Here is a 26106-nt window from a genome sequence, read left to right as displayed (position 1 = left end):
TATTAATTCCTCAAAGGAAAGAAATAAAACAATTGCTAGCATATGGATGATGAATCAAGAGCAATATAAAGACCAGTGCTTAATTAAATGGGCAATCAAAGTCAACATTATTAGTTGAAACGTACAACTTTATAAAATTCAATGTATTAAACTATAAATAATTTTAACAATTCAGACGTAATGGATCAATTATATGAATGCAATTTTAAACTAGTCTAGGATGCACTTTAACTCCTACGATATGGAGACAAACTAGACATAAATACGGAAACAATTAAATATTTCACAATATCTATGTTTATCAAGTTTAAAATGCAAAAATGACCCAGTCCACTTATCGGAATTTTAAAATATTTATAGAAAATAAATAAAAATATTTATAAAGGACACAACTTAATAATAATTTAAAACTCCAAAATTTTAAATAAATAAAAATGCCAGAAATAAAATCACAATAAAGGCACTCCTTATAGATGATCAATCTATTGCGAATTTATCCGGATCTTATATAAATTTGCTTGGTAATTCAATCCATGGGCTTTGTTCAATAATTCATTTCTTCGCTAATCGGAGAATATATTACATCATAGGTGTATCATAATATGTAAAATTTTTAGAATAAATATGAATTGTAATGTCCATTTGCTTTCAATCTCCTATTTATAGAGACCAATGGGTCATATGGTTATTTCCAAATGACACACCGCTTCAAAACAAATACTAAATACTTGTTTACATAGCATGAGCTTCTAATTTATAATTTGGTATTATTGTAAGGGATTAAAACCAACACTTCTCGACTATCCTCATATACTCCAAACAGCAATAAAATCACGGGCAATGATTTACGTGGCCTTCGAATCTCTCCAATTTTCAAATGCATAGACGTCGATCAAGATCTACATTCAAGGTATTGGGTGACTAAAATTGTTCCAGAATAATCCGCCACATTCCCAATTTTTTGGCGGATGCATGCAGAGGCTCAATAGGGTTCTGTAGGTTGTACTTTTGAATGCCCATGCTTGCGTTGTCGAGCATGGTGGTCAACCATCTAAATAATGCTCGAGCCACTCCTCTCTGACACGTTACAAACCTGTATAAAACACTAACCATCGTCAGGTGAAAAAAAAGATTGATAATAAACACTATAATTCGACCAGTTCATGGTATCGAAAATTGAAAGGGTATGACGGCATCTTAGTTTTTATCCATTAACTCTAAACTTTTGTTTTTGTATTTACTGAGCCCCTACATCCATCAGTTTTTCCTTGCTAACACATCCTTCTCCAAGACAACTTGGATTCTATGTCTCCAATCCTTTTAACGTTATCGGGCATTTTGCAAAGCACATGCTGATTCACCCATGTTTTTTTGTGCATGTATAGACACTAAATTGATCGCAATTATCAAGGTGTCGGGCTAGGTATGCAATGTCATGGCTATATTGATGGTGAAGTCTCCCAACAATTTGAATATAAGCTCTGGAAAAATGCTTGGTATAAACAAGAGAACTACAGTTGCTGAAAGTATCACAATAGATTGTTGTATGTAAATGCCAAGCATATGAAATTGCCTATCCACAAATGTTCCTAGAGCAATTCCCATTCCTAGCTGGCGTCCTAGGATTGGTAAAACTAGAGACAATGAAATGTCTAATTATACTTAGTCTGCAGTCCTTAGGACAATAATCTTCAGCAACAATGATTTTTGTCTCTTACTCTAGTCTCAAACTATACAAACCTCTCAACAAATTGATTAAGATATGATGCCCCTGTTTCTTCCTGAACTGCTCCAGAAGAGAGTAATAATCTTTTAATCTATCTTTTTCCTCAATCACAATAGAGTTTCTTTCTTCCTCCCGATCTTTTATACATTTCTGGAGATTAGGAAGTGCATGATGAAATTGGAACTAATAGAATGACTATCTTAAGAAAACGTCTAGATCGCTATCTTCACAACGTATTGGATTCAAGGTCAGTTGTAGCTCAAATGTAATGCATTATTCACAGGATCAACACTACTTTTAATAATCAATTTTTATTGTAAAAGGTTCCAGTTTCTTATCAATCATAAAAATGCAAATGCCATGTTTATCGAGTCCTAACAAGCATTAGATTAGGACTTGGTCAGAAGTCCTTAGGACAAGATATTTCCTTGAAGAGAACATAAATTTCATTGACTAAGTAAACCATATCTCCAATATGCTGACCTTTATATGTTGTAGAATATTTTTCCATTTTTTGAGTGTATCCATGCATCACTATTTCTATGTAAACATTATGCAAGCTGCAGATGCTTCACTCATCGTTGCCAATAGTATTATTTCAATTTATATTCATAGTATTTCAACAAGTTGGGCAAATTGAAGGTAATTTCCACTTCATTCAAACAGTGAGTTTGGCTCCTCGTACTTTTAATATTGGTAATGCTTACCTTACCAATCTTGTTCATGCTTATAAATCCTTTGATATCATCAATTTTAAATATCATTCCACAAATGGAGACTTAAATTTTTAGGCTCCATCACTATAGACAAAGCTTCTATCTATATATTTCCACAATTGCTCCTAGTCAAAGCTCTGGCTCCAATTGTTTCTTAACTCTTTTATATTCAATTACCAAGAACACAAGATAACATGAATGAAAGATAACTTAAACGAATTATAGACAAAGCCTATAATTCACACAAGTAACAATCTCACTTAATCAAAGTCTAGTCTCAAAAGCTCCTTTGTATTCACTTTTTCTCTCAAAATAGTGCTACACAAACAAAGTTCTACTGGCACAATTTCTCCAAAGCACTCTTGCATACAATATATGATAAAAGATGATTTTACAATAAGGGGGACACCCCTTTATATAGGCAAAGGAGTTGAGAAAAAGATGGAGGAAAAAGTACGAGCAACTCAACTATCTTTGACCTAGTCTAACTAAAAGCGAAATTATAAGGTTACATGCAAATCGCATTACATCTTTTCATGCACATGTAACTCACATTACATGTAATTACATCTTTTATGCAATGCATCCTCTTAGACCTACAACAAAAATAAAAAACAAAAAATAACAATCTTAAAGATTGTTTCTCAGTGCCTTGAACTTAATGATGACATCATGCACTATAAGAAGATCAGCAATCTCCATTGTCTTTGATATGCCTTCTATCCTTACTGTGTCTGCATATGCTGATTGTACAACCTTGGAATTTGTTGCCAGAGAATCTAACAAGTGCTTTGCCGAGGATTTATACAAGACAAACTTGTTCATCGTGTGAGAACCAAAGTCTTCAAAATCCACATCAGCGTTGATCCTAATTGTATATTTTGAACTTGTTCTTTCAACTACAATGAGATTACCACATTCAGCAAGAACCTAACATCCCATTTCTTCCAAATCACAAGTGACTCCTGTTTCTACTACTTGACAATCTCCAAGGGCTGCCTACAACTTTGAAATCAGCTTCCTCAACGTTTCCTCTTTGTAGCCAATGAGACCTTGAAATCTAAAGAACATTCCACATGATGGAAGAATATCACATGAGACCAAGGCATCTAGATCAAATTTTGCAATCTCATCCCAGTCATTAAGAATCTCCTTCAAAAAATCTGCTTCTCAAGTCAAAGAAGTGTTGGTTAACAATATGTCTTCCTTGATATTTTGGTTTTTACCTTGACTCTTAGACTACCCAATTGTTTATGGAAAAAAAAGAACAAGTTAACAACAGAATGGGTCAATGTAGTAATCTATCAAAGACCTCTAAATCAAAAGGTAAAATCTCCCTTATGAATGCAAGATATGCAATGAATTTTGTCTTTTGGATTCTAGGGGTATGCACTTAACCAGAGAGCAGAAGAGGCGAAAACTAAGTTGTTAAACACTTCAAACAACCTAGGCAAATGCAAGGGGACTAACTCACACTACGCAATCTATTTAGATGTACAATGCAATGAATAGAAACATGCAAAACCAGCTACAACAGCAAGAAGAAAGGAAAAGATGGCCAAAAAGGTAATTCCCAGACTACACAATTAGCTAATGTTTTGACAATACCCAGATTGTTCATCTCTCAACTTCTCCGCACACCAATTTTTGGCTTCCTAATGCAACTAACTACTCTAAACACACGAACTATGGCATACAACTGAGAAAACAGAAGACATGCTTATGTTGAAGAATGTAAGACATACAATTTATCGAACAAAGCAAACAAAATCAAGTTCATTCACATTCATTCAACTTTCAACATTAATGGATTCATTCCATATACTCTACTTTAAACTAATTGAACAGCATTGCTTAAAATGGACTCAGAGTCGCACACAGTAGTCCCAACTACAGGGGTTTGCCCAAAGTAAATTTTGTCGATCTTATTGACTTCATAAAAGGTTACATTTATAGGCCTTCTCAAAATGGCCGATTACATGGATGATTTGCTTTGTAGAGCATCTTTGAACAGAAAGACTAAAAATAGGACAAGCTTGAATCATTGTCCATTCCAAAGACAGGCAAAATGCCAAGAATGGCTAAAATTAGGAAAGAGAAGGAGAATGGTAGGTGTCTGGAAAAGCATCAAAATCATCATGCCTTTTTAGAAGTCATTGATTTGGCTTTGTAAGCTTAATGGATTCAGTTACTTTGTCTAACTCTTCGACATCTGGAATGATGATATTGTCGGCTCGGACCATCCAGTAGTTATGCATCTCCGTCAACTCATCTATTATGGCCACCTTTGACTGGAATTTCTCCACTTCTCTCCTTATGATCGCATCCACTGTTGAGAGCTCCTAGATCTTGGACACCTGGAAGTTGAGCAGGTCAACGGCTTCACTGACAAATGCCAAGAACTTTGATTTCATTATCTCAATGTCCACAAGCTTTCCATTAGTGGGCACAAAGTACTCTGTGTGCACAATCTTCAAATATCAAAACAATTTTTCAATGACCTTTTGCACCAAGTCATGCACATCCTTGAGCTCATTTGCAGATCTCATGGAGCTTTCTATAACTGATGCAAAGCATCATGGAAATCCAACAAAGAACCCCCAAATCAACCATAGAGTTCAATGATCAACACAATTTCTTCGACATGATAGAGGCATTAACACATGTGAAATAAACTCTATTCTGGTCATGAAAATATAGTCATAAAAAAACATCAATAACTCTTCAAATATTGAAAATCAGGCAAATTGCACCGTTCATATTGTAGAATGGGTAATTATATATCATTTCTCCAATTTATAGCAAGATCCAACAATGCAATAAAAAGCTATGATTGTGTTGCCAAAACTGGTCACCGTAAAGTAGAGTATTGGGCAGTTACAAACAGTTTTGACCATAACTTTGATAACTTCCTCAATAGTGCATGGAATCATCACAAACCAAAAGCAATGGAAAGCTTATTCAATGTACGAAACTACCATAATATAAATACACTTTTTTTTAGGCCGTACATGGCCATACAAAACCTGAAAACAAGAGGAAAAACTTTCAAGACAACAAAACAATAGATTGAAACAATGAAGATTTGATACCAAAATGCTTCCAATGCTTTCCAATCCTTCTTCAACTTTACAACATGCCTATGAATGACCATTACAAGGTTTTAATAGCCTTTACAACTTCATGTGGAAGTTATAACTACTCAACTTCCTCTTATGACCATCCAACTTCGCATTTTGTGTTTTCACAACTCTTGAAAAGTTGCATTTCACAACTTCTACAATATTTGACTCAAATGACCTTATAACTTACAAGGACATTCCAAACATATTAGAATGGAATAATAATGTCTTTTATCACCATTTTACTACTTCATGGTTATTTTATACAAATTTTATCAAATAACCAATTCAAGACCATATTAGGACAACTCATTACAATAGGCTTTTTTAACCTTTACGATTCATGTCATTACAAATGAAACATAATTTAATTTAATTATGAATACTATAGAGTAATTTTATGTATTTTCTTGGTGCTCTTGCACCATACTCCCAACTTTGAAAAGTTTCCAAGTCCCTCAAAAACATCCATGAATAGGGTACCTGTTCTTGATGGTCCTCTTGTTGAGAGCATAGTAATCAATACACATGCGAAGAGTGCCATCCTTCTTCACCAAAACAACTGACGAAGCAAAGGGACTCCACTAGGTCTGATGCGTCCCATGTCTAAGAGTTCCTTAATTGTCCTTTCCATTTCCTCTTTATTGTGTCTAGGATGACAATAAGGTGTAGTGATGATGGGCTTGGCACCCTCTAACCCAATGATATGCTCAAACCCTCTATCTAGGGGAATGCCCGCAAGTATGTCCTCAAAAACCCTCTTGTGCTTATCAAGCACCGGTTGAATGTCAATATGAAACTATTGCCCTGAGTCTAAGGTAGCCTTAGAGGAAATGAAACATTGTGTAGCCCCCTCCATGTCATCATGCCTCATTATAACCTACATCCTGTGGGCTAAAAACAACCTAGGTTCACCATCTAGCATAGCCTTGAGGATTACTTTTTGGCCATCTTGTAAGAATTCCAGCTGCAACTTATCATGATTAACTGTGTACCTACCAATAGTCTACAACCACTATCTTCCCAACATGGCATTCAATCCATCCAAATCGACCACATAAAAATCTGCTTCAAGAAGAAAGTCATCAAAGTGAATCGGAAGTCGTGACACTTTCCCTGTGCACCTCGATCTCTCACCTCCTACCACTCTTAACCTCAAACTCAGGTATGTCATCAATCTGTAACTTTCTCTTTGTAACCCAGCGCGTGCTTATGAAATTATGTGATGCACCTGTATCTAAAAGACACACAATACATTGTCCTCTAACTCCTCCCTTCAAATGAAAGGGATGTCCTATGGGATCGTTGGAAAGGGAAGCTATAATAGGAGATTGTCCCTGAGTGGATTCCTTCTTTCTCTCTCTAGGTGGTCGCTCCCCACTTTCTTCATCACTGTTGCAATCAACATTGCCGCCTTCTTGCTACTCATCTTCCTCTGAGAGTACCTCGACATAATGTATTTTGCCTTTGCCAAGACATCTATGATTCGATGTGCATGGCTTCCTACAAGTGAAGCATAGCTTCTTCCTCCTGAGTTCATTTTGTGCCTCAAAATCCAACCCAGGAGGGGTAACCTTATGTTGGTTCTTGTTCTTTTGGAATGAAGTAGAGTCTAAATCATTTGCAATCTTAATAGCATCATCCAAAGTGTTTGGTTTAAGGACCTTAACCAAACCTCTATATTTGTCCTATAAACCCTTAGTAAACAGCATTACCTTACATTGTTCTGACATATCCAAGACCATAACCGAAATCCACTAAAACTCGTCAATGAAGTCATCTAGAGATCCACCCTATCACAACTACACCAAATCTTTGTAATAGACCTCAATGTCTTTCCTATCAAAGCAGGTGATCAGCTTAGAGTTGAAAGTCTCATAAGACGTAATGAGACCATGATCCTACGTGACCAGCCCGTGATGCCACCAATCATATGTTGCTCCCTCTAAATGCATTGTGGCGAATCTAATGGATTTTGTCTCTGACAAGGTCTTAAGTGTTAGGTAGGTGTCTAGCTTGTGAATTCAAGCTCTCACGGATGTCTTACTTCTACCATCAAAAATGGGGAGAGATAGTTTGTTCATGGCATGCTTCAAGTCCTTGTTCTGTGCTCTTGGTCTCCTGTCTTGCTGTGGTTTCTTTATCTCCCTTGTCTAGTTCATGTATTGAACAAAAGTCATATTTTGTTTAAACTGATTAGGGAACAAATCCCATTCATCGTACATAGCCACAACGTTATCCAACAGTAAGCCTGGTGCCGCGGGTGGTGCTACCTCTTCCTCTGCATTAAAAACAGGCATCAAAGGCATGTCAGTGTTTTGTGTGGGGCCCTAGCAGCTCAGGGTGATCTTGCCACACTACCACCTCCATTATGATGACTCGGTGCTATCTTGTGAGGCAAAGCTAACTGTTACATAGCACTTGTAAGTTGTTGAAGTGCAGTAGCGATATTATTTTGCCCATCTCTAATAACCCTCAAGGTTTCCCTCACTTCCTGTTCTTGTTCATTCTCATTATGAGCCATTTGAGTGTCATGTATTTGTTCACCCTGTTGAACTTGTTCAACTTGTTCACCCTGTTCCGGACAGATGTGACTAAACCTATATGGTTTCCCATTTGTGCCTGTCTGACATTATTCCTTTTAAATCCAGCCTGCAACGTAATATTTTTTTCCCACAAGTTGGTAGGTACTATAGCTCTGATACCACTGAAATATTCCAAGCTCCAATAATACAACAGCATGAAAGAAATCCAATATATATATATATATATATATGACAACTTGAAAGGGAGTAATTTAGAGTCGTATCATTCTCTAAACAAGCTAGACCAAGCCCATGTCTGTCTATTAGAGAATTTAAAACTATACATTCATATGAAAGTCTTAACCATCGTCTTATTGAGTACATGAATACAATTCATGAATGAAAGGCAGCAAGAACCTTGACTTGGAATGTGTTTGCAGCTAGTAATGTTGTCTATACGGGTCCCTTTGTCTTACCCTCCAATACACAGGCTTGTTGTTGACTCCAATCTGAGTTCCACCATAATACTCACATTCGATATGCTAGTATAACCCGCATTGAGTAAAATGTATAGGTGGCTTCCGCTAGTCTCCTTGCAGCACCAACATCACCACTCTCGAATAAGTGCAAATGTATGACTATGGACAGACTGTCTAGCATCCCTCGTAGACTCTTACAACAAAGATGGTACTCCCACGTTAAAGGCTAAATGACAGACCCGACTAGCTTTGACCTGTAAGGACGTGATTCCAGTGTAACTACACTCCAATTCCCACACTACACCCTGTATGTGTTGTTCTCCTTATTCGGACCTATGTCTGTAATCTGCCTAAGCCCAATTTCTCTCACTTCTTTTTCCTTCTTTCTCCAATTATGTGAACCACTGATCCCACTTTTCCCATCTTAGCTAATACCACTAAACCTCAATAATACTCCACGGCTAATTGCTGAAGTAGGGACTGAACCAACAATACTCCGATTTTTCGTACTTGAAGCTGATTGCATACGTACAGGAGTTACTGGGGCTGCATCCAATGTCTCCACTATCCCAAGGGGTTTCGTCCTCGAAATTTAACCAGTCACCTTTAAGCAACTTGTTATATTTTATCCGTATTATATCTCATGGTATAAATCCCAATGCGAATACTTTCTTTTATAACCTCGATGTGAGGGGAGATGTGAACAACTAGGCAATGTGGGATAAAAGCCTATTTTGTCTTTTAGTCACTTAAGTCGTTTTTGTCATAAAGTGACTTTAAATGATAAAATACTTTATAAGTCAACTTAATAAAGTAAAGTGACTTAACCTTAGGAGTTCCCACTTAAATATCTCCCCCAATGAAACCAAATAGACTCCTATGACTGGCTGGCATCCTCAAAATAAATGCCATTAGCCTATCCGGATGGAAAGATAGACCAACAAGGCGCCATTAGGTCTAGCGCAGAGAAGGGGACATTACACAGATGACATACTCACCAAGCCACTTCCCAAAGTGAAGTTCTTTGGATATTGTTGACAATGAGGTTCTTGCCGGGAATGAGTGTCAGCTGTCATATTTCTCTTCCTATTTGTGATTTCTTTTATTCATGTGTGATAAATAAGTTGTTGTGACAGCCTTGTTAACTCTTGCACTTATGGGACAGCCATAGTGAATGCCATGTAGAGAGATTCCACGATGACATCACGTTGAGAGATTCTATGAAAAGAGTCGGATGTCGTGTTGAGAGATTCCATGACATCACGTTGAGAGAGTTTGTGATATAAGTTGGTTTTAGTTCCTTGATGGGTACAACTGTGATGAACATCATGCTAAGTGATTTCATGATATTTTTCTGCATAACGTTCTTTTAATTTATAATTGAATAAGTCATTTCTTGCTATCATGCTGAAAGATTCAATGACTGGTAAACTAAGGGAATTTCATATTTTCTGAGTGTTAAAATTACAGCTGCATATGAAATTATGAGTCTTCGTTTTCTATCGGTTAATTTTATTCATCATATAGTATATTGATTTAAATTAAATTAATCAGGTAAGTATGAATTCTATATTGTTTGTTTGTCTAACATGTTATGTCCAGCTGAAGAATGGTCACACAAAATAATTGTGGTATTCGAACTTCAGCTTCTATGGGTGACATGAAAGTCCAACTCACATCTTGGACCCACTGTTGATGATATGGACCATCTATTGCCACACCACTGGTGTAACAACGTGTGCCTTTCGTTGCAGGAGTTGTATGGGTGTCACTTCAAGTCATAGTGGCTCAAGAAGCTGATTCACCTCCAAGCTGAACAATTATCCACCACGCAGGGTGTCAGTTCAAGCTAGACAACTTACCTTCTGCCTTCAATTAGAAAGACTATTTGATAGTCTTAAATTTTGAAATGAAGTGGAGGAAGCTTGAGCAGGTTCAGCAATTACAGAAATGTATAATTCCATACGAAGAGCTGTATAAAATGGTTCATTTTTATGCTATATGAAAAAGAATCACAGGAAGAGCACCTTAGATGAAAAATGGCTTATGGCCTTTCTATTTCTTATTCTTTGTGTTTTTTCCCTATATATATATCAGGTTATCCATATGGAATGATCCAAAACAAGATATTTGCTGATTTTTCCTTTAAACAATACACTCAGAAATAAACCTTGCTGATCATTTCCAGCACATTCAAAAAACAGTCGAAATTCCAATTAAATCACTTTTCTTAGATACAACATTCAAATACGGATGTAAGCAAAATGGAACACAATGCTATACGAGGACTAGAAGATTCTTACACTGAATATAACTTGTTATTTCACAATAGCATCCAAGAAGGTGAACATAAAATCATGAATTAAAAACTAAAAACCAGCAACTAAAACGTTATTGTATTATACAACAACAATACAATAACCAGTGCACATAAACCAATCCTAAATACAAATTTAATAGTTGGATTGGAATGATAGGATAAGAACCTATAGGTGCGAATGAAACACCTGAAGTGATGTTTCCCTGGACAATGGGTTTGTGTCCACTGTCTGCTAGCACGAGGGGCTACGTCCTCCAACTAGTTAAAAGTTGAAGCTTTCGAAGACTCAGAAGAGAGGAAACTGAACTGAATAATCAAATCAAGCATACCCAACAAAGAACCTCTTTCCCCTTTTAAGACGCAAACCAAGACTCTTCAGCTCCTCTCTGGTATTCGTCTTATTCCCCTGTGGCTCTTCAACTTCCTGAAGGCATTTCGTCCTGTTCCTCCTACCTCTTTGTCCTTTATATAACATTAAATCGACCTTTTTAATATTTTGGGCGTAAGTCTCAGAGTCAATTTAATATTGTATAAAATAAGACTTCAATATTTATAATGTTCCAAAAAGGGAACATTACAAGTCTCCCCTCCTTAAAATTGCTTGTCCTCAAGCAATTAGTACCAAGATCCCATACGAGTCTACAAGCAGCGCTGTATTCCAAACTAAAAACAATTTCAGTCATACTGCAAAGCCAAATGTCTCTCTGCAATGAATCTCGCAACTAGATCCCTGGATCCCATATAACTCTCTAAAAAACTTAGTACCTGCACATGTATACTGTTCAACATTGATCAACATCATGACCACAATAAAATCCTTGTCCAACCATAGATAGAATCTGTCAACACCTGGATCCCAAACTCTGTTACGCTGCCTCGCTTCTATGATGAGATGGAAATATATCCAGGGCCCATGTATAATCCAATAGAATGTGAAGATCTAACCTAAGTGGATGATATAAGAAATGAACTGCTCAAAAGCTGAAACTATCATTCCATGGACATCAAAGTTCATAATGTTGGCATAAACTTGGAGAACCCTCAAACACATGGGTACCATGAGTATGAAAGATGCTGAAAATCTACCCACTAACCTCAAAAAGTTACTCCACCGAGAATTGTTCAAAGGCTGATGAAGAAAATTCACCCAACTCCTGAATGAAATGAAATTAGAAAATATGTTGGGACTGATCAAATGATAAACAACAGAAGTTGATTCATCATTCCCCTACTGAGATCCGAATTCATTGCTAGAATTTGAGCCAGGATCCCAAGGTTTGAATTCAAACTCTTCCTCTTCATGGCAAACAAGAGATGATTCTTCATTTAACACAAAAAGAGGTCTGTCAAACGTCCAATCAGCAACAACTTCAAACAAAGGGTTGTGTTTTGCTACTTAACCGCTTGGGATAGCTATCCAAGTCATACATCTACTAAATGCTCTCAAGTTCGTCAATGACTCCTTGGAAGAACTCCTACCTCATTCTATTCTCATGTTCAAGGGAGTGTTCCATGAGCTTGATTTGATTTTTTGCTCCCTGTAGTGATAATTGAGTTTCACTCGGTGTTTCCCAAACATTCTTAAATGTCCTATTGAGATCCTCAATCTCATCCTTTTCCCTATTTGATTGTGCTACATAAATCTCAGCAACCTTCAGAATATAATCCCTATCAGACAACAGATATAAGTAATTTGATTTCATGGTCTTGAGGGTTGTTTTGACCTTCTGTAAATCGGCCACATGCCAGTTACCTTCCCCTTCCTTTGGAACCTTCCTGTAGAGCTCCTCAACCAACTCGTGGGTACTGTCATACTGCACCAAGGATGCCACAACCATGTCTTCACTAACCTTTAATTGATTCTATAAGGCATGTATTTCATTATCTCCTTGCTGAAACTGTTCATTGTCTTGCAGTGTCATCCTCGATTGTTCCTCTAAATTCACATTCTGAGTATCATGAATATAGGGTTCATGATGCCAACGTGCCCAACTGCTATTACCTTGAGTGCGATCTGCTTCATTATTCTGCTTGACAAGGCCTACCTCCAAGTCACCAACAAAGAAAACTGCACCTTGTGTAACATCTACTATGTGATCGTGAGAAGGTTGCCCACCTCTGGAAGTTGTCTGCTCCTCTATTTCAAGATCATCCAAAAGATAATTCTGATCTATCTAAATTTCTTCGCACACTCCTGTGTGTTGTTCATTTGCAAAAAGATCCTGGGCCAACTCCAAATACTTTCATTTTTCCATATCAGTCATATTTAGCTACCCTAGCTAAGAATCCAAGTAGTCATTGAATGATAAATCATTCTGGATTTGGGTAGGAAATCCTTTGTACTCTCCATAAATGCTGACTATTTCTGCTCTTATGTCTGAGTCAGAATTCTGGCCTATCTATACTTGTAGCTTCATAGTACCTTCCTTGGTTTTATCTGAACTCTATGCTTAGCAAATACTACTACTAAATCACGAGATTCTCAAATTTATTATGTTAGAGGGATTGTCAAATTTGGTGTGGAAACTTTGTAACTTGCAAGCTGTGTAATCTTGGCTCCCACATCTGCCAGCAATATCCAATCTCATACACTGTCTGTTCACTAGCGTCTTTGATAACAATCCTCTACTATTTAACACAATTCAATAAAACTTAACTGGTTATTTTATCTAATTTTTCCCTTTCATAGAGTGTACTCGTAAAACTACTAGCTTGCAATTATAACTTCCTGCTATAGGGGGACTATACTTGCTGATGAAACAACTTCAGCCTTCTATTCTTCCTCCTTTCGTTTAGCTTCTACTTCCTAGAAGCTCCAAATGTATCAATCTTCGAGTTGCAATTTTGAGAGTTACTTCAACTGAGGTGGAGTTATTCTACTACTATACCAAACTGAAAATAACAGTATGCCTTTGATGCTTAATTTTGTCCAATCTTCTGAACATGTTGTATGATCTTTTATTCTATATGGCCAATGTCAAGGGTTGTCATAACTTATTTCCTTGTCATGTTGCTATTTCAATTGAGTCTTCACCCTTAAACTATTGTTTGCTCAGTACTGCATTACTTAAGTTTTGGATATGGACAGAAGAGTTAGTCTCCGTGCAGTGTTGATACCTTATGGAGTATATAATCTTACTGCGTGTATATCTGCAACAGCAGTTGATAGTTCTTCTTCACATGTATGAACAAACCAAGTGATTTCCAATGGTCAAGCTATGAATTTCCAGCCAAGTCTCGCCTGACAACACAGATGATGAAGGATTTAACTCCCAGATTTGTGCTACTATCTCTAAAGCCTGACTTCAGATATTCCCATAGCAAAGTAGCATGGCCAAAAACAAATAGCAATTTGACATCCATCCCATTCCGCTCAACAATCATACTATTAAATAATCGAGATTTAAGTTTAGTTCAAGCCTAATACCCATCCCACATATGAATATGAAACACCCCTGAATGTGTGTAGTATAGACTTACTTCGTACACAGTTAGCTCACACGGCATCAAAAAGAAAAAATACTAAAGTCCTTAATCACTGTGGTGACAGTAAAACAAAACTCTCTCAGTAAGAACATCCTACACTAGTAAGATCATCCTATGCTATTCCTTTCTGGAATTATGTCAATCCCTCAAAGTAGAATTGCATTCGTATTTATTTATTTATTTCTTATAGGGGCCTGTGGTTGCCTTGTCACATTTGTTGTTGCCGCCACAACAGGCACACTTGCTGACTGTGCATGGGCCACAAGAACCATCCCACTACTGCAATGTGATTGGGTAAGGTGACTATTACATCTCCCCAATAGGAGTTAGCACTATCGTATTCTGCAACCTCTGCTCAACCATGCACGATGATCATCAGGTCCCATACTGCAGGACGTGTTTCACTTCGGCACCTCCCTTTGAATGTACACGTCTCACCTTTATCCCAATTCCTGAAATACACTCAGCAGCTCACAATTTTGAATTCTGCTTAGATTCCCCACAAGTGTAACAGATAGCCACTTGTCCCTTTTGAGCTTTCAGCTCAATAATGTTCCCACCGAGTTTTAAACAACGATTCCACAATATCGTGACTAACATTGACTTTTAGAATCGTCAGTTTCCAGCTAAATAATAGATCTTTCTACAATTAATTGGAATTCACGGCTTCCTGGAAAGGTTTTCTTCATAGATTGGGTGTTTTGAAAAACGCATCTGAGCAATTAAACTGGGGAATGTAACGTTTTTCTTCTTCCCCTGTAACGCACACACTTCAATTGATAAATCTTGCTAATTTGGAATTTATCATACACGATGTATTATTATTATTATTTTTTCTTCTGCAGTTCGTCAGTTACAGTCGTTTGGCATTGAACCTATATGCAATTTCCCACTCTGTAGCAACAAACAAAAACTTGGGATCAATGCGAAAAACTTGTTCAGGTGACACGAAAGATCGCCATTAAATCATTAAGGCCCATAAGAGTTCAAATGAATGTTATTCCCGACAACCCTAAATAATGGTTGGCTCCTTAGAAGATCAAATTTCGAACCCGATGAGGATTTGAACGCATGCATTCATAATCATTCACGGCCTGCACAACTACTTCCGTCTTCATTAAGTCTTCTTGCTATGAGACATACGGTTATGATGATTCCCTATCAATCTTTCTGTTAATATAATTTTTGGAAAGTGCTTAACTCTATTCCATAATAAATAGTGACGGCTTGATAATGAGAGACTAATTTCACGATTTATTTCTCAGCTACGAATATGAGCCTGAATCTTCACTACATGCGGACGCCGAACGAGAACTCCTTTCGATTCTTCCAACCACGAAACTTTCACTAAGTACAAGCAATTGTTGTCTTTAGCTTTTGATCACAATGATGGTGCAATGTCCTTTGAGTCTTTGATGCCGCGGAAATTTCCTGTATACCAACCTCCGTTATGCTATGCATATGCCGTCAGTTTTTCTATTGTTGCTTCTAAAAAATAAAAAAGTGGGCACGTAGAGAAGCTTGTATACATTTTGTTGCTTGAGCAGAGTTTCGCTAACTATCAATAAGGAACCTTTCAAAGAAAAATTAAGTTGGTCTCTTGTTACCCTAATATTTCCAGATGCAACTCTTATCTACAGAAAACACTATTTAAAATTTTGCCCAAAAAATGGTTATGAGAAGCCTTGGTGTAATAAGCATGAATTGTATCCTCTCTCGTTACCAACAATATTCAAGAGATGCTTTCCAATCATGAGAATGATTCAATACCAGCTTCTAGTAGACACAAAAGGTCTGGTTGCTTTTGACTTTGAGGAATACGTCATTCTTCTACATTCAAATGGTATCTGAATTAAACTTCACAGGCTAGCAGGAAAACCAGCTTTGATACCACTGTAACGATCCCAAACAAGATATTTGCTGATTTTTCCTTTAAACAATACACTCAGAAATAAACTTTGCAAATAATTTCCAGCACATTCGAAAAACAGTAGAAATTCCAATTAAATCACTTTTCTTAGATACAACATTCAAATACGGATGTAAGCAAAATGGAACACAATGCTATACTAAGACTAGAAGATTCTTAGGCTGAATATAACTCGTTATTTCACAATAGCAGCCAAGAAGGAAAACATAAAATCATGAATTACAAACTAAAAACCAGCAACTAAAACATTATTGTATTATACAACAACAATACAATACCAGTGCACATAAACCAATCCTAAATACAGATTTAAAAGTCAGATTAAAAGGATACGATAAGAACCTGTAGGCACGAATGAAACACCTGAAGTGATGTTTCCCTGGACAATGGGTTTGCATCCACTATCTGCTAGCACGAGAGCCTATGTCCTCCAACTAGCTCAAAGCTGAAGCTTTCGGAGACATCTCACAAGAGAGGAAACTGAACTGAATAATAAAATCAAGCATACCCAACAAAGAACCTCTTTCCCCTTTTAAGACACAAACCAAGACTCTTCGGCTCCTCTCTGGTATTCATCTTATTCCCCTATGGCTCTTCAACTTCCTGAAGGCATTTCATCCTGCTCCTCCTACCTCTTTGTACTTTATATAACATTAAATTGACCCTTTTAATATTTTGAGCCTAAGTCTCAGAGTCAATTTAACATTGTATAAAATAAGACTTCAATATTTCTAATGTTCCAAAAAGGGAACATTACAGCTTAGTATGAACTCGATTTCAAGAAACATTTGCTGTGCTTTATAAGTCCAAGTTCCAAGTTTAATTGGTCATTTTCAATCAAGTCTGCATCTCGTCTATAATTTGTACTCAGAGAGGAAAATTTGATAAAGGAGGATCAATTTTGAGTGGCTGGGTTTTTCCCTCCTTCTAGAGGGTTTTCCCAGGGTACCTTGTTGTGTGATGTGTGACAATTTTATGTCTATAATATTCTGGTTCATGTTTTTAACATTTTTTAGTGACTAATTTTCATCTGATTTCAATAATTTGAACTTTTTCACAGTAATTAATCTGTCAGAGTCAGCTGACAAGAACACACACTTCTGTGCTGTTATGTCAACCATAAATCGGACATTGGAAATAATAAAGACTTCTAAAGATAACTCTATAAGTCTTAAGCGCATGCACCAATCTCACATTGAACAACACAGTAGAGCAATTATCTTGCTCTTCACTTCCCCAAAGTATGCCCGTGTATACTCACTCAAGAGGTGAATACTTTGTATGACAGAAATCGGTCAACAAATCATTCAAAATATCAAAGCTAATGGTATTAAAAAGAAAAATACTGGAAGAATCAACCTGAAATTACAATTAAAATCATTGTCATGCTTTCAATCATCCAGGAAAATGCACGATCCAATTAATAATGCAAGCTAGTCATCATAAGGTAATAGTTATATATATTATTAGCCCAACCATCTTCATTTAGGATAAAATTATGTCATGCAATTGCCTATATTAGTCAAAACACCTTCAACTATGGAATGCAAGCCACATCAATATCTTTTTAAACCATATTTCACAGAAGCTAATCATCCAATGTAGCGACCCTCATACTCTTTTTGCTCAATATTCAATATTGAGATTTTACGAATCTGTTCTAGTTCATGGTAGCAAATTGATAACCATCCATGTTGCCTTCTGCATTACGTAACAGTATCAAATTTTAAATCTCTAACTTGCCAAAACTGTCTACTCAGGATAATGCAAAGACAGCTCTTAAGGTTGCTAGAAGGGAAACGCACGTTCTCAAATATTTAATTTTGAAAAAACTTTGTTGTTTGAAAATTCTATAAAAATAATAGTGCATAGAGTTGCAGCAGACAGATTAAAAAAAGAGCTGGCATGTTGCCACTTTTATTCCTTTTCCCAGTACAGTATTTAACAACAAAATGTCCTGAAAGATACCTCTTACCTCCCTGGGGATGATGGTGCTAATTTCAAATTTCAATCTTGGGTCATCTAGATCCTCCACACGCTTCCTCTGATAACCCATGTATAAATGCCTGAAAGAATATCAGCATTCAATAGCGTTGTGTGCTTTTGACCAGAAAAGGTTTACAAATATTATCTGGGTTGCAAACCTCAGAAGTTAGATGATATATGAACAATGTCTTATTATATAGCAATTAAAAGTTGCTTCTAGCGCATAAGTGTCTTTTTGTAATAATCATGCCAATGCATATATCTCATTCAGCACGCTAACCTTAATTCAAGGAGAAGCTGCAAAAGCCCTGAAGCATCTCTTATTTTCCAGTCACAAAAAATTCTGCAAATTGACTGAGATGTTTCCTGCCCTTCAGCTATAGCTAAAAGAGGTTGAAAATGCTCATCATCAGGTCCAAATATGATGTCTGGTGCAGCCATAGGGTACTGGCAGTTATAGACAACATCCCCTGGAACATTCCCAATGCACCATCAAAGTTGATGCTTAGAAAGAGATAGAGTTTATAATCTGATGCAATTATAGTATTAACTCCGCATCGTCGTAAAATTTTATACAGAACCTCAACTATCACATAAAAAAGCATTCGAACAAAGTTAGTTTTCTATACTTACATTTTACATAATCAAGACAACATGGTATAAGCAATGAGAAGCGATCTGCATAACGTGAATTTTTGGTACCAGTGTAAATTTGATCAACCTGCATTTCCCCATTCCTCTCAAATAATCATGTTACTTATATATAGAATTTGAACTGAAATTTTGAAAATAGACAAAACAATGCAAATACAAGAGTGTCTCTCCTATTATCTGAAAAAACCATGAACCAATTCTACCACTTTGTCCGAAATCATATTTTCCCATGCTTTAACACCAGACCCACCTCAGTATGCTTTCACAAGATAAATTAAAAGTTTTCATATGTAGGTTCATTTAATTGTTGTAAACTTATACTCCAAATTCCCATCCAATTTAAACTCATCAAGAAATTTAAGCCATAATGTACTTCAACAATAAGATGCACACTGGACACACACTTGGTTGCTAATACTTGATAGTAATGCTATCTTTCAAAAAGGTTCTCTTTTCAAATCATCTCTTACAATATATAATCTCAGCACTACCATTCATCAAACCATTATTTTATTCGGTATATGTTTCGAAATGATAACTGATCTATATTCAATATTAAACTAAGTTGCCAGTTTGGATTCGGGTTTGAAACTTGTTCAATTTTTTTTGGGTTGGGTTCGGATTTGTTTTGGGTTTGTCCATAAAAGACTATATGTCTTTAAATATACGTATATATATGTACATAGATGCAGCAGAAAAAAAGCTCATACACCACTACGCTAATATTAAAGCAACATAGCAAAAAATGCCACCACGTAAATGTTTCAGTTCAAAAAAAATAATGTCAACATTAATAATCAGCCGCCATTGACCAAATATCATCGAAAACCATGAAATAAATCATCATGATTCTATTGTTGCAAAGTAGACGCACAAAAAGTAACACTATAGCCCTGTATAAGACCAAGGTTGTGTTAATAATAGTGGATCTCTGATAGAAAAAACAATTACAAATGAATGCTTGCAGAGAATATCTTACTTGAATGATGCAGAATATATTTACTTATCTTTGGCAGCGATCTCAGTAATGTATTTGATTGTCTTTCTCCTTTCAGCAGTAATCATAATACTGGATTGCTGTGTAACAAATTTATTGTGATAGCTGACAGTAACGTTTCCAATGTTTGATGCAGACTGTGGGTACTTGAATGCCGTGTTAACGATTCCTTCCCTGCGGCAGTTTACACTCATATATAATGGTGAAAGATATGACTCCGAAGAGTCATGTGTCTATGTGGCCCAAGGGCCACGTAGAGACATGCCTCTTTGGAGGCATGTTAGTTATAATAACCAAACTTGCCCAATAACAAATCAAGGCACGATAAACACCCGATAATAAATCAAGGCATGATAAGAATAAACACCCGATAATAACAGAGCACGATATGTATCGATACCCGATGCAAGGCATGATAAATATAAGTGCCTGATCATTGTGAAGTCTGCCAATTAATCAATAACATGATCTCAGTTCTGCTGTTAATCCAAGAACTATTACAGGGATGTAAGCATATGTATGTGTATACGTACATTGATATATATACATATATGTATGCTTATATCTCTGTCATTATGGAATCAGCAGTGGTTTCAGAATAACATTTAATTCATGTTTTGCTTCTTCTGACGCTAAACATTAACAGGTTGAGACTATTGCCGTATTGTAAGCTTCACACATTAACTATTATACTGGCTGATTCAAACAAAGCAGCTTTGGATCAGACTAGATGAAGCCAAGAAAGCAGCCTTTGGATCCAGAATTATCCACATTAAAGATCTCTTTACATTTTGTTCAATCCATAGTTTGCTATACCTGTTAGGCTATATGCATGATATATGGTGTATTTCATACATTCCATAATAGATGCATGTCACTTTTTTACATCTGGATTCCTCTTCTCAAGTAGCATTTAATTCAAATTAAATATGATTAGTAATTTGAATCTGATCATGCAATCAAGTCTAATTTGGTAAAAAATACCTTTTGAAAAAGTAAACAAAAGGGTGCTTTTTGCCCAAATTCTCTCAAAAGTCTGAAATTTTGTCTGGGTTCCTCTGCTGGAAACCAAAGTCGTATGAATTCTGCCAGGGTTCCTCTTAGAGAATTCCTAGCAAAATTCGTATGAATTCTGCCAGGGTTCCTCTTAGAGAATTTCTAGCAAAATTCGGTCTCTACAGCAGACTTTTGACAGAATCTGGCAAGGACCAGACTTTTGAAAGAATTGAACCAGGAATTCCTAGCTCCAGGAGAGAATCTGGTAACTTAGATATTAAACAAAGGAAAGGAGTGCTCCTTACATAAGGAAATACAAGATTTTTTATGACGAAAGCCATTTAGAACTAATATAGAATAGAAAAGTTACTGACCTAACCAAACAACTGAAGGAACACAAAGTTACTAAAAACAAACTTACAAGAAAGTTACTTAAATGACCATTATACTAACATATTACAATATTACTTTAATACCAACCTTTAATGGTCATTCTACTAATAGTATCTACCATACAGAAGACAAGACTAATATGCAAGTCATTTGGCCACATATGCATAGAAGTTTGACTCCTCTTCAAATTGCTTTGCGACATGATCCTACTACTAAGACTCCCCCCCCCCCACCCCCACCCCCAGTTTGACTTATGATCAGCCAACCAATTTCTACAAAACTTCATGATATGACCAACAACAAGAACAAGTTGAGTGCCTTCTGACCTGATTTCGGGTAACCAAGTCATCCCTCCTCTTATCCAAAGGCCAAGATCAGCTTCTCAAACTCTGAAACCATGCTTTACCAAAAAATCATCAAAAGAAGTTGCTATAAAACAGCTTTATGATTTTGTGGAAAAATCATCAAACCTTCTATGTAATGTCCTATCACACACGATATAGTGAAAAAAATATCAAAAACTCTAGTACGTTTGTAGAAACACTGCTGACCCTAGAAACCCTAGATGCAAACCAAAACACTCAGCAAGAAACCACCATTTTGTGAAAAAATCATCCAAAATGTCTGTTTTAAAGGAAAAAATGGTAAATGCCCACAATTTTCAGAAAGGCATCAGTAACAATGCAAAGCGATGATAAAGAAAACCATGACTTGTGGGAAAAAAGTCAAATGATTAGAAAAATCACGGATTTTGGGGAAAAAACGTGCAAAGCCCTCCACTGGTCACAAAAACCATTGTTGCGCCGTGCTACAGCACTGCAAAAACCCATTGCATGAACAAAAGAACCTTCCTTCACACCTGAAACAAGACCCATGATTTTTAGATGAAAAATTTGCAAAAAAACCTTGCATATACCAAAAGAAATCTGCAAAAATTGCCGAAAAATATAAAAACCTCAAATTTAAAAAAAAAGAAGTCAAGCAAAATTTCCTCATGAAGTGTTCAAGAAAAACTGCGAATTCTAATCTATCAAAAAATCCACCAAAAAAGGCCATGATTTAAAAAACAAAAAAATTGGGTGATTAAACTACAAATTTTATTAGAAAAGTTCCTCAAAAACAAACATCTACTCTGATACCATGAAATGATAATCAATTGATATTCAATATTAAATAAAGGAAAGGGAAACTCCTTATTCAAGAAAATATAAGAAGATCTTTCCATAATGAAACAATCAAGAACTAAAGACAAATAGAAAGATACTAAACAAACTAACGAACTTAAAGAACAGAAAGTTACTAAAATGACCGATTGACTCAAAATGTAATGTCCTCATTTTCATGAGGGCCAAAGTTCAGAACTTAGCCTATTTTTTTGACCCTTGTAAGCTAGTATGGTGGGTTATAGGGTCTAGTTTGAAAAAAATTTGGAGCTCTGCAAGTGGTCATTGTGAGTGTTTGTCTCAACAGATCTTTTATTTATTCCAAGGCATTGATATTTTGAGGTTTATAGTCCCGGTTTGAGGGACTTACCATTTATAGTATGTCAATGAATGTTAGAGAGGGACCCTTAGCATTTTTAACAAGGCGTTTAGGTTGATAGTGGGAGTAGTGGGTTACCCAATGATGAAGCTAGAAACATTAAATAATGGTTATTAATGTAAAATAATGTGTTGATATTAATTGATTATTTTTAAGGGAATATTATATTAACTTCATGTGACTATAATTAAAGGGGATTTAATATTATAAAATCAAATTATAAAGTGAGCATTTAATGACTTTATTTGACTTTAGTATAAAATAAAATTCAATGATTATAAAGTGCATTGAACGAATATATTATTAAGTGGCTCATTAAATGTTTTCTCAAGTCAACTCCCAAAGAGACAAAAGAAAATATGTTTATAGTTATGTGAAATGTGATTGAGAAGCTTCATTATCAAACCTATTGAAGAAATTATAAAAAGCCATGAGAAGGATCGATTCATTATGTTTGGATGAAGTTGACTTTGTTTATGGTGAAAATGGGGTTTGGAGCTTGAGTTGCAGGTTTCAGCCATTATCCTGATTGCAGAAGGGAAAATCTTCAATGGTTTGCAATTTTGAGGTTGTGAAAGACCAACCAAATTGTTGTCTGATTGTGGGCTTCAAACAGGAGTCCAATTTGTGTTAACAGGTGGAAGACTTTATCTAGGGTTTTAAGGATTAGAACATATATCTAAAGAAGACCTGGAGATTCATATTGGTTGCCAATATACATCAAGAAATCAAGCATTTATTTGGCAAATTATATACAGCTTTAAATGATTATTAAGTTGTGTCCTTTATAAATGATTTTTATTATTTTCTATAAATATTTTAATATTCGGATAAGTGGACTAGGTCATTATTGCATTTTAAGTTAGATAAACATAAATATTGTGAAATATTTAATTATTTTCGTATTTATGTCTAATTTGTCTCTACAAGAGTTACAGTGCATTTTAGACTAGTTTAAATTGCATTTATATAATTGATCCGTCGCGTCAGAATTATTAAAATTGTTTATAGTTTAAATATATTAAATTTTAAAAAGTTGTACGCTTCGACTTATAATAATGACTTTGATTGCATGTTAAATTAAGCACTGCTTTTACTCTTGATTCATGATCCATATGCTAGCAACTATTTCATTTTTTTCCATTGAGGAATTAATATATTCATTTGTTGCATTCATTCTTTATTTGAAACATTATCACATTTATACAATCATTTATTCACAAATAGCAAAGTTTGAAGTTTTCAATTATTCTTGTCATTTTGAAAGCTTTTGTTGCATTCGTGTTTTAGTTTATTTGCTATAAGCATCTTGGATTTAAGGTTGTTGTCTAGGATCAGGTACACCCGCCTCAGTTTTGCAGAGCCGGAAGCACAGGGGATTTGAATCACATTGATCAATCCCGTCAAGTTGGCCTTAACCGGTTGGATATCCCAGCATCGAGCAGGCAAGGCTCGCAGGATTCCAATCTGCAATTTTGGGAACCAACAGGATGGATGGACCAGTCTGGGATCCAAGAGTTTATAGGATGAGTGCTTTAGTTTTGAGGTTTATAACGAACTGCTACACAATTTTAAGTCTGGAGCAGTTTTAATTAGAGTAGCGCAACATATGGGTGTAGCACTAATTTTTAGGTTGACATGGACTCCATGTATCCTATGGATAGTTGAGTTGCACTTGTACCCTTTGCTTCACAGTGTGAGGTATTACAATAATAGATAAACGTCTATTATTAGTTAATGGTAATCTATCTGTAATCTATTGTAAATATTAGAATGTTTCTAATATTTAATTAGATGTAATTATCTATTAGCTTTATTTTAGCTAGAGTGGAATGTTTCTATTCTTTACTATCGTTTCCTAAGGAAACACCGTTTTATTCTTTTGTATATATAGACCTCTCAGACTCTATTAATAATAAGCAAACATTTTTCAATTACTTCCGTAATATGGTATCAAAGCCAATACTTCAAATTGCTTTGAGAAATTTATAATTTCTTTTGAAATTATTTGTTAAGCTTTTCCAAAATTATTTCTAAGGTTTTTTCTCCAAAACCCATCTAGGGTTTCTATTTTTAGAGAAATTCCTTTGTTCAAACCTTGGTTGTGGCTAGGTTTTTTGTAGATCAGAGACTACAAATCGCGGTATCAAGGGCATCAAATCATAGCAGCAAATCAAGCCTTGTCTAGTCGATCTCGATCTGCAACTCCCTTTTTTCCTTTTTAGCACGTGATCTGAGGTTATGGTATGAAATCGTGTTTATTCCTCAACTAGGGACTGGAACAATCCTGCAAATCACATCCTCAGCAATCGCATTTGGAATTTGTTACTCAACAAGTTTGCTCGCGATTTTCTTTGCAAATCACGTCTGAAAAAATACATTATTTTGGCCTGCAACTCGCGATTTTTTATGCAATTTCTTGAGCATTTTTGGTGTTGTTTTCTTGAGGTCTATGCAAAACCTGTGACACCTCAATTTCCATCAAAATCATCATTTCTTTCGAGTTTCTTTGCCTCCGTGGCCTTAGCCTAGGGTTTTGTTTGAAAATCCTAATTTTTGGGTTCATAAGTTTTTTCTGATCTTAGATTCTTGGTGGGTTTTTTGAGAGCTCAACTTGGTTGTCGTTCATTTTTTTGGGTGCCTCTTTTTTCGTGTCTTGCTTTCCAAGCTAGCGGATCCAAAAAACGACAACATATTCCTTCTGGGTTTTATGAGCTCTCTTCTGGGTTTCTCTTCAAATTTTTTGAGTCATCCGCCTTTTTGCCTCGAAGTACGTGCCTTTTCAAATTTTCACTTTTTTTCTAAAAACATACCATGGCATCTCTGACAAACATTCTTCTCAAAAACAACTCAAAATTCAATGGTCGAAATTATGGCACTTAGAAGCAACGAATCATAGCAATTATTGAATATTGGAATACCGATCAAATTGTTTTGGGTGTTACGAAGTGTCTGACTGCCCTTGGTACTGATCAGGATACATGGGGTCTGAATAATCGAGAAGCGGTGATGCTTCTCAAATTATTTGTGGTTGATGATCTACTCTCAGATTCCATCCTGTAAGACAATTGCCGAGCACTTTGTTTTTTATTATCATGGATGAGCAAACCTTGCTCTAGGCTCATCTAAATAGAATTTAGGAAATTCGTGATCAGTTGCTTGTCATCGGTCGCAAGATGAAGGAAGAGGACATTGCAGTTATCACTCTTCACAGTGTACCAAAGTCCTACAAGC

The 26106-nt window shown here is 35.9% G+C and overlaps 1 protein-coding gene across 2 annotated transcripts in view; it reads right to left on the bottom strand.

Moving 5' to 3' along the window:
* LOC149567653 (BRCA1-A complex subunit BRE-like protein) overlaps positions 1–26106 on the bottom strand; it is a 197784-nt gene that overhangs the window by 156499 nt on the left and 15179 nt on the right. For both annotated transcript variants that reach the window (XM_089820908.1, XM_089820909.1), the window contains exons 2-4: positions 18924–19011; positions 18571–18760; positions 18280–18370 (exon numbers count right to left, since the gene is read on the bottom strand). In XM_089820908.1, the coding sequence (XP_089677034.1) occupies positions 18280–18370; positions 18571–18760; positions 18924–19011 (369 nt within the window). The remainder of the gene's footprint in view (positions 1–18279; positions 18371–18570; positions 18761–18923; positions 19012–26106) is intronic.

Source organism: Cupressus sempervirens, chromosome 3 (genome assembly GCF_028749045.1).
Source record: "Cupressus sempervirens isolate cs-2001-9-10 chromosome 3, ASM2874904v1, whole genome shotgun sequence".
Lineage (NCBI taxonomy): Eukaryota > Viridiplantae > Streptophyta > Pinopsida > Cupressales > Cupressaceae > Cupressus > Cupressus sempervirens.
The sequence above is the reverse complement of the archived record's forward strand: the minus strand, read 5'-3'. Positions and strand labels throughout refer to the sequence as shown.